The sequence below is a fragment of the Brachionichthys hirsutus genome, chromosome 19 (assembly GCF_040956055.1).
Source record: "Brachionichthys hirsutus isolate HB-005 chromosome 19, CSIRO-AGI_Bhir_v1, whole genome shotgun sequence".
Taxonomy (NCBI): Eukaryota; Metazoa; Chordata; class Actinopteri; order Lophiiformes; family Brachionichthyidae; genus Brachionichthys; species Brachionichthys hirsutus.
The window spans coordinates 826,249-846,300 of NC_090915.1; the positions used below are offsets into that span (position 1 = coordinate 826,249).

Below are 20,052 nucleotides of genomic sequence, written 5' to 3' on the forward strand. Positions count from 1 at the left end.
GCAAAAAAACCAAATTGTTCCACAGTAAAAATTATCTGAACCATCTTCTACTGCTCTTCAACAGTTTATAATAGAGTTTCTTTTTATGAGATAAACATTTTACAGCTGAATTAGAAATAGTTGAATTAATGTTTATATCGCAACAGAAAAAGAAGATATAGCGGAGATATGGTAGCAGGAGATTTAGTGATTTTACATTCTCAGAAGTTTATTTTTCTTATGAAATCTAATTATCCTCTGGGTGAATTATTTTTGTTTCAGGGCATTCATACTGACTCACATAGAATGTTTGTTCTCTAGGTTACATTGTTGTTGTTTCCCTTAATGCACATTAGGACAAACATGATTTGATCTCCAGAGCAGCTGACATTTTATCTGATCATCAAGGTCTCGTCCCCGAACGTGGAAGGCTGCTCTAAAGGCCAAGGCCGGAGATCAGTCGAAGACAATTTGTCTTTCCTCTTTTCTGAATGAGATTATCTTTTTCCAAAAATGTAGCGTTTATTCACCTTTGCACATGCTGTACCTCCTAGAATATTGTGTCAAGGTATATATGTTACAGAAGGCAATACTGTTTGCCTAGCCCCTAGCCTAGTGGAAGGTGACAAGCAAGTTGAACATGAGATGAGCCAACCAAACATCGTAGTGCTGTTTACGCTTAAGCTAACGCACCGCATGCATGTTCTAACGTCAAAGCCAGGGGAAAAGATGGGGCTCAGTGAAAAGCATGTATATGTACACAAAAAATACAAAATTACGACAATAATCTTTATCTAATAGAATGTGTGTCATGAAGATTTATAGGTCCACAAATGTATTGGAAGTGTTTCAGCAAATCTTTCAAAATAGCTCCAAATCCTGTACGCTAGTGTGTATAGCTAACCGTTAGCTAGCGTGTAGCTAACTAGCCAAAAAATCTTCTCTTCCTTCATAAATTAAACATAGACGATAGACAGAAGTACACAGGTTCTTCTACCTGCTGAATATCAAATTGTATTCCACAGTCCAACCCCCCCGCCCCCCTCCACAGATTCTTCCAACTAATGCATGAAATAGGAAAATATAAGTGTTGATCAAAAGTATGAATTCAAGGGTGACTGTAAACAGATTAATCTACAGTGACTAGCATGATTGTGAAACATCAAATATTTCCTCAATGGAATATGTGTGATTTCCATTATTGATTAATACAGCGTCTAATGTTGATAATAATGTTATATAACCTGGATTTTGCTACAAGCTAACAAGCTAATGCTAGCTGAGCAATAAATCAAAAATTGATCAGAGTCAGAATCAGACATCGTAGAAGACAGTTTGTCTCACTCAGGTGTTAAACACCTCCAGTATGACACCGTACCCAACAATATAGAACACATAAGCAACATGAAAGGCGGAGACATGATTGTGGGCAGCTAAAGGGGTTGCAGCATCAAATATGTGCAGGGAACCAAAATAAAAGCACAGTGGTCCCAGGTGCTGAGCCTGATGTTGATGAAATCTGTCCCATGCCAATGTAATTCCCTCCATAAAAGTGCTCAGGTGCAAATAGATTGAGACTGCATTACCTTGAACAGCCACAAGAGGGAGGCGGGGTTCGCTTCAGTGCCTGACAGGCAGATGGTTGAAAAAAGAATATAAAGAAAGAAAACAAACAAAATGGTAAAAGGAAAAGGTTAGTGTCCGGCAGAATGGAGTGAGCAACAAACGACTGATAGCCATGCGATCAAAGGTGGCACAGAAAGTAAAAGCGTGGGAGGAAGTGTTGGGAGGAAACACAACAACAGAGCGCTGACTGGTCGTTTCCTGAACGGCCTCTTGACCTAGCATGCACATTTCTTCTCATTGGGCTGCCCGTCAGCGAGCTTGGTGGCTCCATTCTCATTGGCCGACTCAGAGGGAGGCTTGTCAACGCACTGCTCCATCCTCTTCATGACCAGGTCCAGCAGCGTTAACACCGCCTTGTCCACCTCCGCCCCCGTCGCTGCACTCGTTTCAAAGTATGGAATTCTGGGAGCAAAAAAAACATTTGTCAACGAAAGGTTTTAGTTAAATTGTTTTCCAAATAACCAAATTATTATTAACCGTTTATACACCTGTATGATCCCCTGTTGTATAGTCTTCACTTCATTTAAAACTACTACTGTACTTTCTTCTTGTCCCCTGAGGGGTCGCCACAGCAAATCAATGTTCTCCACTTCACCCTGTCCTTGGCTGGTGTTCGTCCTCCCCAACACCAGCCCCTCTCATGTCCTCCCTCACTACGTCCATGTCTCTTCTCCTGGGTCGTCCTCTAGTCCTGTCCTTTGCATCGTCCTCCCCAACACCAGACACTCTCATGTCCTCCCTCACTACGTCCATGTCCCTTCTCCTGGGTCGTCCTCTAGTCCTGTTCCATGGCAGTTCCATCCTCAGCATCCTTCTACCGATATAGTCCCTGTCTCTCCTCTGGACATGTCCAAACCATCGAAGTCTGGCCTCTCTGACATTAACTCCAAAACAAACCACAGTAATTCCAGCAGCGTCGGATGGGGCCTCGACCGATCCGGTTATGACTTTATTATTTACATTCATTTGCATGTTCAATTTAGCACATTTTTACGCCGGATGCCATTCCTGACGCAGCTCTCTGCATTCATCCGGGCTTGGGTGCGGCACCAGAGAGACTCTGGCAATGCTACGTTAGCTCCTGCAGTGAAGAATGCAGCCTCATGGGTAGTGCTAACCGCACTACCCATGAGGCTGCATTCTTCACTTCCTTTAATAATCGGACCATAAAGTTTTGTTCCCATGAAACCACAACCACAGCAACAGAGGCCACTGAATAGTGACATGAACTCAACCAATGCTGTCTAGGAGGCTGTTCAGCTTTGATGGAGGCTGAAAGCCGGCCCAGGTAAACAAACCTTCTGATTGCACATTTCACCTCCTCCAAAGTTTGTTTTAATCTTGACTTTTCACCTACTCTGACTGTTTCAGTTTCAAGGTCAATGTTTGAGCTTAGCCATCTTCACTTCATTCCTCGGTCTGATAGCAGGCCTGTTCACGGTTGCCCTGATATTTGTCTTGTCAGCAGATAGTGCTGAGTTCATCAAGTCTGAGTTCATCCCAGACTTCTTTATATTCCAGTAACTCTTACTCCAAAGTCAAGTCATCCAAGTTCAGTGAATGAGAACCAGCCGTACCCGTATTTATCAGCCAGCTCCTTGGCCTGTTTCTCCTGAACCTCCCGCTGGTCCGCCAGGTCCGCTTTGTTTCCCACCAGCACAATATCAGGATTCTCACAGTAGGCATTGGCCTGCAGCTGGCCTGGAAATCAACACGCATGAAAACCCAGAGGTGCAAAATAGTTCATTGATGAATAAAAGACGAACAAAAACAATCATCACGTTAACATACTCATCCAGTTTCTGACGTTGAGGAAACTCTGCTGGCTAGTCAGATCAAACATCAACAGGAACCCCATGGCGTCCCTGAAGAATGCCGTTGTCAGGCTGCGGAACCTGGAACAACACAGGATGACAGGATGCTGTGTCCGCTGCATTGTGGGAATGATTTATCAACAAGCATGCATCCCGCAATCATTCAGGCTAAAGCAGTGGTTCTCAAATGGTGGGGCGGGGGTCGCGGTGCGATGTCAGGGGGGGGCACCTGTAACCGCGGAGAACATGTTGTTTTGCCGTACTAGATTAAAATGTAATTGAACATCCACTCCAGTAGTTGGCAGTGGCGCCCTGATTGTCAGAGTGCGCGCAGGGAGTATTATCTCTATGGTGTTGCGCGCCGCATGCGCGCCGCACACACAGCACAAAGCAGGCGATATGAAGAGCAGGTGTAAACAAACCCTCAAGAGACAGCGTGGAGAAATATTTAACAGAGACGGAGATGATAAGTTAAAGGAGGGTCAGTCAAAGGAGGGTAGCGTACGTAGCGTACGTAGCGTACGTAGCGTACGTAGCGTACGTAGCGTACGTAGCGCTTGGCTTCACCGTGACGACGGTGGGAGACGAGAAAAGATATGACTTCTTCATTTTGCTAAAAGAAAATCAGCACAATTGTTTTTTCATTTTGGTTTTGTAGGTTAAAGTGTTTTATATGTTGTGCTCCTGCTCCTGATCATTTTTAATTTGTTATTATTTATTGATGTTATTTATTTAATTTATTATTTAATCGTAAAAATTGTAGTTTAAGGATTAAAAAAATATTTCAGGCAAACTGATGCACTTCAAATATTTTCTGTTGCAGACCAAAAAAATGGTAATGAAGTTATTCTTTGTTGTAAGTTGATCTATATTTCTTTCTTTTTCATATTTATTTTTATGTTAATGATACAAGAGTGGGTTATTTTTTTTTTGGGGGGGGGGGGGGTCGTGAAATGTTTTTTTCTTCCTAGGGGGGTCGTAACAGAAAATCATTGAGAAGCACTGGGCTGAAGCAACAGATTAGGTTACGCTCATCACACACTCTTCCTTCAGTGGTTTCAGCCCTTGACCCTCGTGTGGTCCCTTTTCTTTCACCACCAGCCCATCGTTGGTTCTGCAGCCGGGGGCCTTTGTATCCAGGGGCTGGTGAGTCAGGGCTGATGAGTCACTGCAGCCAGCGACTAGCGGCTCAGGTACGTCCGCAGCGATCAGACAGAACACCACTTATTTTTCTCTCCTTTATTTTACCATGAAATTTTGACAGCATTAAACTAGAAGACTAACATAAAGATGCACATGTGAGTAACCTGCCATTGTGTCCTGAATCTTTGCAAAGCTAGCTGTCTTACAGTGAACAGCTTGTGTATATATATGTATTCAGGAATGGAATAGACTCACGACCAGGAGGGTGTGTCCAATAAATAGTAGTAGGGGTATTCACGTGGACAAAAAAAAAACCGAACTACCAGCGAGTGCCAGACTATTAAATGCAGAGACTGACTTAGATTTAAATAGTCACCAGCGTGAGGAAAACCTTTGACTTTTTGACGGGGATGTCTCTTTAACCGACGAGGTTCTGCATGTGAGCAGCAGCATTTTGACAAAGTGGACTGTCCGCTGCCCAGTGGACCCACCTCTCCTGTCCAGCTGTGTCCCAGAGCTGCAGGTGAACCTTGAAGGTCTTCCCCGTGGCCGTCCCATTGGTTGCCGTGTACACCTGGCGGGAAAGAAACACCGGGATAGTTTCCATCCAACAGAAATCTTGATGGCATCACGTGGAAGATCGCGTGGCGAAGCATCAGAAACCTTTTCCCTTGGTTTCTGTTGCAGCGTAACAAAGAGTTGCTGCTTCTGTTGTAGCTCACAGAGCAGCACACTAGAGTAGGAATGTTCAGGAAACGGGCATGTTGAAAAGAGTGAGATCAACTCTTTACATATAACAACTATTTTAAATGTCATTCCAAATTGAGATTGTGTGTTAGAAATAACACTTGAACAGAAGAGAGTTTTAAACAGACCATAGCCTCCATACTAGGATGTATTGTGGTGCTCAGTATTTAATAATAATCACGATTTGATATCTCGTACATTCCCATGGAATACTGATCGCAACGTGGGAAAGCATGCTCACAGTCATCCTGTTGAAGCTAACTAGCCTAGCCGTCTAAAAGCGCAGCCACGCAGATGAAGCAAGTATATCATAATGCTTTGAAAGTAAAAAATAACATTTCATTTCAATGATGTTTCAGATGTCTGGTGAAGAAGACAATACAATACAATACAATACTTTATTAACCTGTCCCCTGGAGGGCAATTTGGTTTACAGCAGTTTGAACTGCTGCTGGTTGCAACATGCGCATGCGCCCGGGCAATGCGGGTGAAGCGTCTTGCCTAAGGACACAACGACAGTGTACACATGCGCCCAAGCCGGGGATCGAACCGCCAACCTCTCGGCCGTAGGACGACCCTCTCAACCACCGCGCCACTGTCGCCCCTTTTTTTTTCTCTCTCTCTCTCTTTATACAGACAGAGATTAATGACGTCCTTACCAAGTTGACAAAAAAAGCTTTTATTTTGCGGCCATATTGTCCAGCCCTTCATGCATGCATTTTTGCTTCCTTTGACTGTGTTTATACTCTACTCATTGAGGTCTTTGTTCTCATGTTTTATGATCATGTCTTCTTGTACTGGAGCTTCCGAGCATAAGTCTTTCACATGCATGTAGCTAAACAGTGCATCTAAGTGACAAATACACTGACTGAATCTGAACACCTCCACGGTCAGAGCTGCAAGCAGGGGCTCTGGACAGTGATCCCGACTCCGTCGTGATGAACTGCTGCTGATGTGCAGCTGCCATGCTACTATGCTACCACCTCGTTTTTACAACGGCTTACATTGTCACTACGAACCTCACACTTGACTATCATTTATTCATACGTGATCTGTCCTTTGCATTTTGCACCTTTACTGATTTTTGCACTGTGCAGAGCCTGCTTAATTTCTGGTGCATGAACCCAAGAAACGTTCCCACTCCCGGCGCTCCCGTATGAGACACTGTCACTTACTCTGGCAGCATTCACAGACAAACCAGGTTAAGACTAGCATTCTAACTTTGTTAGATTGAAACTAGGTGGTAAATAAACCCACTTGCCCAACAACCAGTAAATGTAAATACTGTAGTAGCATTGATAGGTTTCAAGTGAATGGAGTTCCAAAGATGAGAGTTTCCGAATGGCATCAGTCTAATTTTTGAACTGACTTTCAAATGGAGAAAAAACAAACAAACTATGAACCATCTTTGAGAAGGGTTGCAGTAATGGAGGCCGACTATCCAAATACTAGACTGTATCCCTGCCCATGTTAAAGTGGAATGGTAGAAGTACAGTCACCTTAAACCACATTACACTTATGTGTCACACCAATGTCGTGCCAAAAAATATCCTGATCCACATTTAGCACTAGAAAGCCTAAGGAAGAGGCAGCAATGCCACTGAACTACAGCTGTGATCACGCCTGTCTGCCCCTGTTTGACTCTTCAAAGCCCACATAGAGGAGGTGAGGCCCAATAATCAGCCCCATGAGTCATCTGGAGAGGCTGGATCAACAACAGAGACCTGGAACACGGCAGCGCCGCATCCTTCCTGTCCATGAGTGAAGAGTGTGGAACCGACTACAGCTTGATATCTGCGTGTAAATCATTTATGTCGTCAGGCTTAGGCAATGGCACTCAAGGAGTTAAAAACATTTTAACTCCTTGATTGCCATTGACGTCTAAAGGCGTTTTTTATAACCCAAACATTCACTGCCAACCCTGAGATTGAAATCTGCCTCTCTTCAACGGCCAATACCTTCCTGATGAAGGAAAACACTTTAATCATTCATTTTGGTTGGTTCGGCGTTTGCATAGTCATTGTACAGAATATTCTGTGGGGCTTGGAAAATCGGGGAAAATAAGTGAAACCTGGGGCACTCAGGATATAGCTGAGCTGAAAATGGCTGGCACTGAATGAGTTTAATCCCACATTTCATCTGTCTAATCCAGGGAAGTTCAGCGATCATGGCAAAACATCCAGAGAGTCAATCCTTCCCTGCTGAAGTCGAGTCCCTGAATAATAGCTATCAATAGAATAATAATAATTTGAAAGTCGACTGAAACGATTTTGGGGCTGAAGCGTCGACGATCTCCTGGAAGAGTCGACAGGAAAGCATCCGGACTCACCACTCTCTTTTCCCTGAAGTCAATGCCGACTGTCGTGATGAACTTGGGGTTGAACTTGTTGTCTGTGTATCGGTACAGGAACGTGGTCTTCCCGACGCCGGAGTCCCCCAGGGCAAGGAGCTTTATCAGGTAGTCGTAATCCCCATCAGTCATCGTGACGAGCGCGATGAACCTACGGAAAAGGGGCAGTCCCAGTTTAACATATGGACAGCAGGAACTTACAGCTCCTATAGGCATGGGTGGCGTGTGTGTGCGTGTGTGTGCGCGTGGGTGCGCGTGCGTGTGTTACTACCCACTGATGAGTGAGTGGTTTGAGGGTCATCCAAACCAAACTAAGACTTTCTGGGCAGATTGGAGTGGGAGAAATGAATGTGGGTGGAAAAGAGAGTGTTTTCATAATTGAGCAAGAAGAAGAAAATCAGAGAAAAACGACCACATAGAAAAAATCTTTACATGAAATATACAGATTTCTCAAAAGTAGGAATTTGTAATTATTTTGAAGCGTAAAGATCATGACTTAAATCTATTGGTGGAAAATGCCAAAACACATATACTCCGGGGGGGGGGGGGGGGGTCCAGTCTGCTGCTGGTAAGGATATTGTCAGATGCAGACGTGCACTCATTGTGATTTCACAGGCTGATTGTGATCAGTAATTTATATAAAATCTAATCTGCCGACACCGATTTTGGCAGATTCGCGTTCTATTTTGGTGAAAGCTTTAAAACCGTGCATTGAGAGGAGGCACATTTCTGTTTGCCTCACACTGCAACACAGCGGTTGGAGCTTCTCGCAAATAAACCTGAACATTGGAGGTGAAAATAAAGTGCGTCCGGTCGCTGGATGGCTTTTACACAAATGGAATACGACTGAAAAATGAAGCGAGTTATAATCTTAATCCAACACGTTTCCTTTCACAAAACAAAAGAGGTTGAACAAAAACACAAAACTTGGAAAAATTCAGTTGATTTCAAATATCTTGAGACTTTTTTTTTCTTTTTATATATTTCAAAATAAAGGTGTAACAGGTTACATTAAGAGATAAAATGTGGGTTTTCCAAATAAAAACAAGTGAAAACCACCTGTAATGTGTGCTGCAATCTCTTGTAAACTGTAGAATCTGTAGATTATATGTGAATGCTTCTGCCACGCTTTCTTTTAATGGACTATCCTATACAGGTAGCTGTTCATGTGCGTCCTTGCCTTCACTGGTGTCACTTATTCCACTCATTAGTCACCAACAAATGCAGCTATCTGGTGGGCTGCTTGTAAAACAATGTGGATTTAAGGCTTAATAATAAAACTCAAAGGTTTCCATAGCAATGAGCATTCAGACTCGGCTCCCCCTCATACTTTGGAAGGCGTTTCGAACAGTAATGATTTTCCTGCACGGTCGCACCGAGGATCAATCAGAGGCCACAGTGGAAATCGCCGCTGCAGGATGACAGCGCTGAGGAAGAAAACTGTGAGGGTTACGTAATTGTGTTGTGCTTTGTTAATTTCCTTTTCACTCACACCTGTTCTGTTTGTCGATCCAGGACCTACGGCACATATGTCAAAGTCAGGGCCCGGGGGCCACATCAGGCTCACGAGAAGGTTTTCTACGGCCCCCGGGATGATATTGATTTATTATTAGAACCAGCCTGCAGCCCCCAGATCTTTTACACGCACCAATACTACATTTCACACAATGCAACGGTGACGCACCGAGCAGTCGGCCGCTTTATTTCAATATTTATTAGCGCAGAAGTCGTTAGCATAACAGTAAAGTTAACTTTCAGATACCCATCAAAAATGGCAGAACGGAAGAACCGGGGGTTTCAAGGTGGGAGTCGGAGTCCTTGTTCATGGAGGAAGCTGGAGAACCTGTGTGTCTTCTGTGTGGAGGAAGTGTGGGGTACTGAAAGAGTATAATCTGAGACATTATGAAACAAAACACGACAAAAACAAGAATATGGACACGGAACAAAGGATGCAGAAGGTTGAGGAATTAAAACGAGGCCTCAAATCTCAACAGGCTCTGTTCAGAAAAGCCAAATCACACAGCCAGGCTGTTGTCAAGGCCAGTTTTATTTTGGCAGAAGAGATCGCTAAATCAGCGCGGCCATTTGCAGACGGGGGATTTCATCAAAAACTGTATGCTTAAAGTTTGTGACGAAATTTACCCAGAAAAAAAGCAACTCTTTTTAAACTTTGACACCCCTGACCTACGGCGTACGGATTGGCTCACCCAGCCCTCTTAACCTCTGCTGCGCCCGCATCTCCCCGTCGGACTATTGTGTGGTTTTTGTCTGGTTACGCTGTCCGTCTCGATGCCACCTCCCGTCTCTATTCTCGGCTCATCGTTTCGCCCGTGTTGACCGCAGCCAGTTCGTTCACCAGGTTGTGTTTAGTTTTTTGTTGTGATGTAATTGTTCACGTGTGGCTGGATCTTATGTTCCCGTTTCTTTGCGACACCAGCCAGTCGCCCCTTGTTAGTAGAGCTTGCTTTTTATTTTTCTGTCGGCTGTGTATGTTTTTTTGTTATATAGATTACGTTGGGCTCCAGACGGCCCTCACCCTGTTCGCAGCTCCAGGTTGTTTTTTCTCTGTTCATTTTTGCATCAGTAAAAAGATTATTCAACTGTCGCACCGTCTCCATTCTCTGCTTTCTGGGGTCCGCTCACGTTAGTCCGTAACAGAAATGTTGCCGAGACATTTAGCACAAGCTAACACGTCATTTAAGTTCAATACTTCTTTAGTAACAGTGAACAGTTGACCCACAAAATGAAACCTCTTTAAGGGATCATGAGGATTCCGGGTAGATCTCTCAGACCTCTGATGTTGCTATCGTTGTTGTTATTTACAAAGAATCCAACAGCAGCCTCCCAAATATACCGGAGCAGAACATGAGATGCCCTAGATAGCGTGCCGCCAGCTAGGACAGGCCAATCGGGAGCTCTTTTGATGTGAGGAGGACCAATAAAGTTCCTGGAAACCAATGGACAGTCGCCTGTCTTTTATTGATAAGAAGCTTGCAGCGTTGGGGACAAACAGAGTCTAGACTACTTAGATCTATGTTCAGTGGAGGCAGAAGGATTCGACACGCGCATAACGGTTGAGCGACACATCCTGCTCTATGGATAAGCAGTGCAGGGTTGGATTGATGGTTAATAATATGAACATGCATAGACGTTCACTCTTCCCAGGTTGCACCCACCTCTTTACACACAATCCGGCTCCATTGTTTCAACATGTCCGACCCAAACGTCTTTCAGCAGCATCAACTTAGTTTAGCGGAGGTGGCGTCTAAGAAAGCCCTTAAATCGAAGGCTCACATAGGCAACTAAAGCAGCTGTGCTTGGGTGGATTCTTTAACATAGATTTAAACTTGGCCTCGCGTGACAGTATAGACAGACAGATTTTTCTTTTACACATCAAGTCATGGCATAGATGAACCCTTTTCGGGGTGAGAGAAGAGGGGGGGGGGGGGTTACAGATCTGTTGCTATGGGTGGAAAACCAGGAACAAGTAACATTAAAGCCGCAAGCGGCGTTGTAGGCCCTCGCCGGCCGACAGGCCGTTGAGCTGACCCGCCGACGCACGCCGCTTTTGTCCTGAGTGCTTCGCAAGTGTTTCGATTTGAGCTGCATTGGTAGCTCACAGTTTAGTCAAATCGTTACTTGGATTATATGGCCATCTGCCGTCAGGAGTTTCAATCCAATATGGCCGCCTTCCTGTGTGTCTGGGGGCGTGGCCACAATACATTTTATTTTTGCCCTGACATGACGCACGTCTGTACCGAATTTCGTGGCTATCCGACAAAGTTGGCGTCGGACCCCTCCCCTTGGAGGGGTTGCCATCGCCATGGCAACAGCGTAAAAACAACATGGTTACAATTGTGTTTTTTGATCGGGACCACACGAGGGACTTTTCTGGTAAGTTTCAATCATTTCTGGCAAAGTATTTTTTTAATTCCCATTCAATTTTTGTTATCGTTCTCTAGGGGGCGCTGTAAGGCTGATTGTCAAAGTTTCCCTTTTAAAGTGTCCAGGTAGGAAGGGTCAATAAGTGTTTAAAATTTGGTTTGGATTGGAGTGTGTGTGTGTGCAAACGCTGACTCTGCAGTTTTTAAAATTATATCCAATATGGCCGCCTTCCTGTGTGTTTGGGGGCGTGGCCATAATTTTTTTTTTTTTTTGCCCTGACTTGACGCATGTGTGTACCGAATTTCGTGGCTGTCCGACAAAGTTGGCGTCGGACCCCCCATAGGCACAATGCATTGTGATTTTTGTAGGTGGCGCTAGCGCGCCACTTTTTCATGCCCAATTTTAAAACACATAAAATAATTAATTTTTCGCCGGTTCTGAGCTTGGTTCAAAGTTTGGTGAGTTTTCGAGCATGTTCAGGGGGTCAAATTGCCATTTAAACAGCAGAACAAAGAAGAAAAATAAAGAATAAAGAATAAAGAATAAAGAATAAAGAAGAATTAAAGCCGCAAGCGGCGTTGTAGGCCCTCGCCGGCCGACAGGCCGTTGAGCTGACCCGCCGACGCACGCCGCTTTTGTCCTGAGTGCTTCGCAAGTGTTAGATTTGAGCTGCATGAGTAGCTCACAGTTTAGTCAAATCGTTATTTGGATTATATGGCCATCTGCCATCAGGAGATTCAATCCAATATGGCCGCCTTCCTGTGTGTCTGGGGGCGTGGCCACAATACATTTTTTTTTTGCCCTGACATGACGCATGTCTGTACCGAATTTCGTGGCTGTCCGACAGAGTTGGCGTCGGACCCCTCCCCATAGGAGGGGTTGCCATCGCCACGGCAACACCGTAAAAACAACATGGTTACGATTGTGGTTTTTGATCGGGACCACATGAGGGACTTTTCTGGTAAGTTTCAATCATTTCTGGCAAAGTATTTTTTTAATTCCCATTCAATTTTTGTTATTGTTCTCTAGGGGGCGCTGTAAGGCTGATTGTCAAAGTTTCACTTTTAAAATGTCCAGGTAGGAAGGGTCAATAAGTGTTTAAAATCTGGTTTGGATTGGATTGTGTGTGTGTGCAAACGCTGACTCAGCAGTTTTTAAAATTATATCCAATATGGCCGCCTTCCTGTGTGTCTGGGGGCGTGGCCATAATACTTTTTTTTTTTTGCCCTGACTTGACGCATGTGTGTACCGAATTTCGTGGCTGTCCGACAAAGTTGGCATCGGACCCCCCATAGGCACAATGCATTGAGATTTTTGTAGGTGGCGCTAGCGCGCCACTTTTTCATGCCCAATTTTAAAACACATAAAATAATTAATTTTTCGCCGATTCTGAGCTTGGTTCAAAGTTTGGTGAGTTTTCGAGCATGTTCAGGGGGTCAAATTGCCGTTTAAACAGCAGAACAAAGAAGAAAAAGAAAAAGAAAAAGAAAAAGAAAAAGAATTAAAGCCGCAAGCGGCGTTGTAGGCCCTCGCCGGCCGACAGGCCGTTGAGCTGACCCGCCGACGCACGCCGCTTTTGTCCTGAGTGCTTCGCAAGTGTTTAGATTTGAGCTGCATGAGTAGCTCACAGTTTAGTCAAATCGTTATTTGGATTATATGGCCATCTGCCATCAGGAGTTTCAATCCAATATGGCCGCCTTCCTGTGTGTCTGGGGGCGTGGCCATAATATATATATTTTTTGCCCTGACATGACGCATGTCTGTACCGAATTTCGTGGCTGTCCGACAAAGTTGGCGTCGGACCGCTCCCCATAGGAGGGGTTGCCATCGCCATGGCAACACCGTAAAAACAACATGGTTACGATTGTGTTTTTTGATCGGGACCACATGAGGGACTTTTCTGGTAAGTTTCAATCATTTCTGGCAAAGTATTTTTTAAATTCCCATTCAATTCTTGTTATCGTTCTCTAGGGGGCGCTGTAAGGCTGATTGTCAAAGTTTCCCTTTTAAAGTGTCCAGGTAGGAAGGGTCAATAAGTGTTTAAAATTTGGTTTGGATTGGAGTGTGTGTGTGTGCAAATGCTGACTCAGCAGTTTTTAAAATTATATCCAATATGGCCGCCTTCCTGTGTGTCTGGGGGCGTGGCCATAATACTTTTTTTTTTTTGCCCTGACTTGACGCATGTGTGTACCGAATTTCGTGGCTGTCCGACAAAGTTGGCACCGGACCCCCCATAGGCACAATGCATTGTGATTTTTGTAGGTGGCGCTAGCGCGCCACTTTTTCATGACCAATTTCGAAACACATAAAATAATTAATTTTTCGCCGGTTCTGAGCTTGGTTCAAAGTTTGGTGAGTTTTCGAGCATGTTCAGGGGGTCAAATTGCCGTTTAAACAGCAGAACAAAGAAAAAGAAAAAGAATAAAGAATTTTTACAAAAACAATATAACTTTTTTTCTGAGTGTGCGATTTCTACACAAAATACATTTTCGGAATGGTCTCGACGAGGGCTACGCGTTTGTGTGTGTGTGTGTGTGTCTGTGTGTCTGTGTTGTTTAGTGTCGGGGTGTGTGTGTGTGTGCTGTTGAGTGTCGTGGGTGTGGGCGTGGGTGTGTTGGTCGCCCGATGGTTGACTCGCTGCGCTCGTCAACCATCGGAAGACAGTTACAAACACAGTTGACTCGCTGCGCTCGTCAACTGTGTTTGTCGATGTCTGTGTGTGTGCGTGTGTGTTGTTGAGTGTCGGTGTGTGTGTGTGTGTGCTGTTGAGTGTCGGTGTGTGTGTGCGTGAGTGTGTTGGATGCCGAGGGTTGACGAGCTGCGCTCGTCAACTTTGTCGAGGGTTGACGAGCTGCGCTCGTCAACTTTGTCGAGAGTTGACGAGCTGCGCTCGTCAACTTGTCGTCTTCTGCGTTGCAAAAGCAATAGCCCCTTACGCCTAGAATAGGCGCTCGGGCCTAATTAAAGCCGCAAGCGGCGTTGTAGGCCCTCGCCGGCCGACAGGCCGTTGAGCTGACCCGCCGACGCACGCCGCTTTTGTCCTGAGTGCTTCGCAAGTGTTTAGATTTGAGCTGCATGAGTAGCTCACAGTTTAGTCAAATCGTTATTTGGATTATATGGCCATCTGCCGTCAGGAGTTTCAATCCAATATGGCCGCCTTCCTGTGTGTCTGGGGGCGTGGCCACAATACTTTTTTTTTTTGCCCTGACATGACGCATGTCTGTACCGAATTTCGTGGCTGTCCGACAAAGTTGGCGTCGGACCCCTCCCCATAGGAGGGGTTGCCATCGCCATGGCAACAGCGTAAAAACAACATGGTTACGATTGTGTTTTTTGATCGGGACCACATGAGGGACTTTTCTGGTAAGTTTCAATCATTTCTGGCAAAGTATTTCTTTAATTCCCATTCAATTTTTGTTATCGTTCTCTAGGGGGCGCTGTAAGGCTGATTGTCAAAGTTTCCCTTTTAAAGTGTCCAGGTAGGAAGGGTCAATAAGTGTTTAAAATTTGGTTTGGATTGGAGTGTGTGTGTGTGCAAACGCTGACTCTGCAGTTTTTAAAATTATATCCAATATGGCCGCCTTCCTGTGTGTTTGGGGGCGTGGCCATAATTTTTTTTTTTTTTTGCCCTGACTTGACGCATGTGTGTACCGAATTTCGTGGCTGTCCGACAAAGTTGGCGTCGGACCCCCCATAGGCACAATGCATTGTGATTTTTGTAGGTGGCGCTAGCGCGCCACTTTTTCACGCCCAATTTTAAAACACATAAAATAATTAATTTTTCGCCGGTTCTGAGCTTGGTTCAAAGTTTGGTGAGTTTTCGAGCATGTTCAGGGGGTCAAATTGCCGTTTAAACAGCAGAACAAAGAAGAATAAAGAATAAAGAATAAAGAATTAAAGCCGCAAGCGGCGTTGTAGGCCCTCGCCGGCCGACAGGCCGTTGAGCTGACCCGCCGACGCACGCCGCTTTTGTCCTGAGTGCTTCGCAAGTGTTTAGATTTGAGCTGCATTGGTAGCTCACAGTTTAGTCAAATCGTTATTTGGATTATATGGCCATCTGCCATCAGGAGTTTCAATCCAATATGGCCGCCTTCCTGTGTGTCTGGGGGCGTGGCCACAATACATTTTTTTTTTGCCCTGACATGACGCATGTGTGTACCGAATTTCGTGGCTGTCCGACAAAGTTGGCGTCGGACCCCTCCCCATAGGAGGGGTTGCCATCGCCATGGCAACAGCGTAAAAACAACATGGTTACGATTGTGTTTTTTGATCGGGACCACATGAGGGACTTTTCTGGTAAGTTTCAATCATTTCTGGCAAAGTATTTTTTTAATTCCCATTCAATTTTTGTTATCGTTCTCTAGGGGGCGCTGTAAGGTTGATTGTCAAAGTTTCCCTTTTAAAGTGTCCAGGTAGGAAGGGTCAATAAGTGTTTAAAATTTGGTTTGGATTGGAGTGTGTGTGTGTGCAAACGCTGACTCTGCAGTTTTTAAAATTATATCCAATATGGCCGCCTTCCTGTGTGTTTCGGGGCGTGGCCATAATACTTTTTTTTTTTTGCCCTGACTTGACGCATGTGTGTACCGAATTTCGTGGCTGTCCGACAAAGTTGGCGTCGGACCCCCCATAGGCACAATGCATTGTGATTTTTGTAGGTGGCGCTAGCGCGCCACTTTTTCATGCCCAATTTTAAAACACATAAAATAATTAATTTTTCGCCGGTTCTGAGCTTGGTTCAAAGTTTGGTGAGTTTTCGAGCACGTTCAGGGGGTCAAATTGCCGTTTAAACAGCAGAATAAAGAATAAAGAATAAAGAATAAAGATAAAGAATAAAGAATAAAGAATAAAGAAGAATAAAGAATTTTTGCAAAAACAATATAACTTTTTTTCTGAGTGTGCGATTTCTACACAAAATACATTTTCGGAATGGTCTCGACGAGGGCTACGCGTCTGTGGGGGCACACAAACACGAGTTGACGAGCTTCGCTCGTCAACTCGTGTTTGTGTGTGTGTGTGTCTGTCCGTGTGTCTGTGTTGTTTAGTGTCGATGTGTGTGTGTGTGTGCTGTTGAGTGTCGTGGGTGTGGGCGTGGGTGTGTTGGTCGCCCGATGGTTGACTCGCTGCGCTCGTCAACCATCGGAAGACAGTTACAAACACAGTTGACTCGCTGCGCTCGTCAACTGTGTTTGTCGATGTCTGTGTGTGTGCGTGTGTGTTGTTGAGTGTCGGTGTGTGTGTGTGTGTGCTGTTGAGTGTCGGTGTGTGTATGCGTGAGTGTGTTGGATGCCGAGGGTTGACGAGCTGCGCTCGTCAACTTTGTCGAGGGTTGACGAGCTGCGCTCGTCAACTTTGTCGAGAGTTGACGAGCTGCGCTCGTCAACTTGTCGTCTTCTGCGTTGCAAAAGCAATAGCCCCTTACGCCTAGTATAGGCGCTCGGGCCTAATTAAAGCCGCAAGCGGCGTTGTAGGCCCTCGCCGGCCGACAGGCCGTTGAGCTGACCCGCCGGCGCACGCCGCTTTTGTCCTGAGTGCTTCGCAAGTGTTTAGATTTTAGCTGCATGAGTAGCTCACAGTTTAGTCAAATCGTTATTTGGATTATATGGCCATCTGCCATCAGGAGTTTCAATCCAATATGGCCGCCTTCCTGTGTGTCTGGGGGCGTGGCCATAATTTTATTTTTTTTGCCCTGACATGACGCATGTCTGTACCGAATTTCGTGGCTGTCCGACAAAGTTGGCGTCGGACCGCTCCCCATAGGAGGGGTTGCCATCGCCACGGCAACACCGTAAAAACAACAACATGGTTACGATTGTGTTTTTTGATCGGGACCACATGAGGGACTTTTCTGGTAAATTTCAATCATTTCTGGCAAAGTATTTTTTTAATTCCCTTTCAATTTTTGTTATCGTTCTCTAGGGGGCGCTGTAAGGCTGATTGTCAAAGTTTCCCTTTTAAAGTGTCCAGGTAGGAAGGGTCAATAAGTGTTTAAAATTTGGTTTGGATTGGAGCGTGTGTGTGTGCAAACGCTGACTCAGCAGTTTTTAAAATTATATCCAATATGGCCGCCTTCCTGTGTGTCTGGGGGCGTGGCCATAATACTTTTTTTTTTTTGCCCTGACTTGACGCATGTGTGTACCGAATTTCGTGGCTGTCCGACAAAGTTGGCGTCGGACCCCCCATAGGCACAATGCATTGTGATTTTTGTAGGTGGCGCTAGCGCGCCACTTTTTCATGCCCAATTTTGAAACACATAAAATAATTAATTTTTCGCCGGTTCTGAGCTTGGTTCAAAGTTTGGTGAGTTTTCGAGCATGTTCAGGGGGTCAAATTGCCGTTTAAACAGCAGAACAAAGAAGAAGAATAAAGAAGAATAAAGAATTTTTGCAAAAACAATATAACTTTTTTTCTGAGTATGCGATTTTTACACAAAATACATTTTCGGAATGGTCTCGACGAGGGCTACGCGTCTGTGGGGGCACACAAACACGAGTTGACGAGCTTCGCTCGTCAACTCGTGTTTGTGTGTGTGTGTGTGTGTCTGTGTGTCTGTGTGTCTGTGTTGTTTAGTGTCGGGGTGTGTGTGTGTGTGCTGTTGAGTGTCGTGGGTGTGGGCGTGGGTGTGTTGGTCGCCCGATGGTTGACTCGCTGCGCTCGTCAACCATCGGAAGACAGTTACAAACACAGTTGACTCGCTGCGCTCGTCAACTGTGTTTGTCGATGTCTGTGTGTGTGTGTGTGTGCTGTTGAGTGTCGGTGTGTGTGTGCGTGAGTGTGTTGGATGCCGAGGGTTGACGAGCTGCGCTCGTCAACTTTGTCGAGGGTTGACGAGCTGCGCTCGTCAACTTTGTCGAGAGTTGACGAGCTGCGCTCGTCAACTTGTCGTCTTCTGCGTTGCAAAAGCAATAGCCCCTTACGCCTAGTATAGGCGCTCGGGCCTAATTAAAGCCGCAAGCGGCGTTGTAGGCCCTCGCCGGCCGACAGGCCGTTGAGCTGACCCGCCGACGCACGCCGCTTTTGTCCTGAGTGCTTCGCAAGTGTTTAGATTTGAGCTGCATGAGTAGCTCACAGTTTAGTCAAATCGTTATTTGGATTATATGGCCATCTGCCATCAGGAGTTTCAATCCAATATGGCCGCCTTCCTGTGTGTCTGGGGGCGTGGCCATAATATATATATTTTTTGCCCTGACATGACGCATGTCTGTACCGAATTTCGTGGCTGTCCGACAAAGTTGGCGTCGGACCGCTCCCCATAGGAGGGGTTGCCATCGCCATGGCAACACCGTAAAAACAACATGGTTACGATTGTGTTTTTTGATCGGGACCACGTGAGGGACTTTTCTGGTAAGTTTCAATCATTTCTGGCAAAGTATTTTTTAAATTCCCATTCAATTTTTGTTATCGTTCTCTAGGGGGCGCTGTAAGGCTGATTGTCAAAGTTTCCCTTTTAAAGTGTCCAGGTAGGAAGGGTCAATAAGTGTTTAAAATTTGGTTTGGATTGGAGTGTGTGTGTGTGCAAATGCTGACTCAGCAGTTTTTAAAATTATATCCAATATGGCCGCCTTCCTGTGTGTCTGGGGGCGTGGCCATAATACTTTTTTTTTTTTGCCCTGACTTGACGCATGTGTGTACCGAATTTCGTGGCTGTCCGACAAAGTTGGCGTCGGACCCCCCATAGGCACAATGCATTGTGATTTTTGTAGGTGGCGCTAGCGCGCCACTTTTTCATGACCAATTTCGAAACACATAAAATAATTAATTTTTCGCCGGTTCTGAGCTTGGTTCAAAGTTTGGTGAGTTTTCGAGCATGTTCAGGGGGTCAAATTGCCGTTTAAACAGCAGAACAAAGAAAAAGAAAAAGAATTAAAGCCGCAAGCGGCGTTGTAGGCCCTCGCCGGCCGACAGGCCGTTGAGCTGACCCGCCGACGCACGCCGCTTTTGTCCTGAGTGCTTCGCAAGTGTTTAGATTTGAGCTGCATGAGTAGCTCACAGTTTAGTCAAATCGCTATTTGGATTATATGGCCATCTGCCATCAGGAGTTTCAATCCAATATGGCCGCCTTCCTGTGTGTCTGGGGGCGTGGCCACAATACTTTTTTTTTTTGCCCTGACATGACGCATGTCTGTACCGAATTTCGTGGCTGTCCGACAAAGTTGGCGTCGGACCCCTCCCCATAGGAGGGGTTGCCATCGCCACGGCAACACCGTAAAAACAACAACGTGGTTACAATTGTGTTTTTTGATCGGGACCACGTGAGGGACTTTTCTGGTAAGTTTCAATCATTTCTGGCAAAGTATTTTTTTAATTCCCATTCAATTTTTGTTATCGTTCTCTAGGGGGCGCTGTAAGGCTGATTGTCAAAGTTTCCCTTTTAAAGTGTCCAGGTAGGAAGGGTCAATAAGTGTTTAAAATTTGGTTTGGATTGGAGTGTGTGTGTGTGCAAACGCTGACTCTGCAGTTTTTAAAATTATATCCAATATGGCCGCCTTCCTGTGTGTTTGGGGGCGTGGC

General features: G+C 45.3%; 1 protein-coding gene across 1 annotated transcript; it reads right to left on the bottom strand.

The window, feature by feature from the left end:
- Positions 1–1,820: 1,820 nt before the first annotated feature.
- Positions 1,821–7,791, bottom strand: rab27b (RAB27B, member RAS oncogene family). Its single transcript, XM_068752802.1, has 5 exons — positions 7,639–7,791; positions 5,054–5,136; positions 3,397–3,500; positions 3,183–3,306; positions 1,821–2,007 (listed from the first exon to the last, which is right to left on the bottom strand). Exons 1-5 carry the CDS (start codon positions 7,789–7,791, stop codon positions 1,821–1,823), a joined length of 651 nt encoding a protein of 216 aa, XP_068608903.1.
- Positions 7,792–20,052: the final 12,261 nt, after the last annotated feature.

Coding starts and splice junctions, on each gene's coding strand:
- rab27b (XM_068752802.1), bottom strand. CDS start 7,791: ATGACTGATGGGGATTACGACTACCTGATAAAGCTCCTTGCCCTGGGG. Junction 5,137..7,638: donor ACTTCAGGGAAAAGAGAGTG/GTGAGTCCGGAT, acceptor CTTTCCCGCCAG/GTGTACACGGCAACCAATGG. Junction 3,501..5,053: donor GACACAGCTGGACAGGAGAG/GTGGGTCCACTG, acceptor GTGTTGTTCCAG/GTTCCGCAGCCTGACAACGG.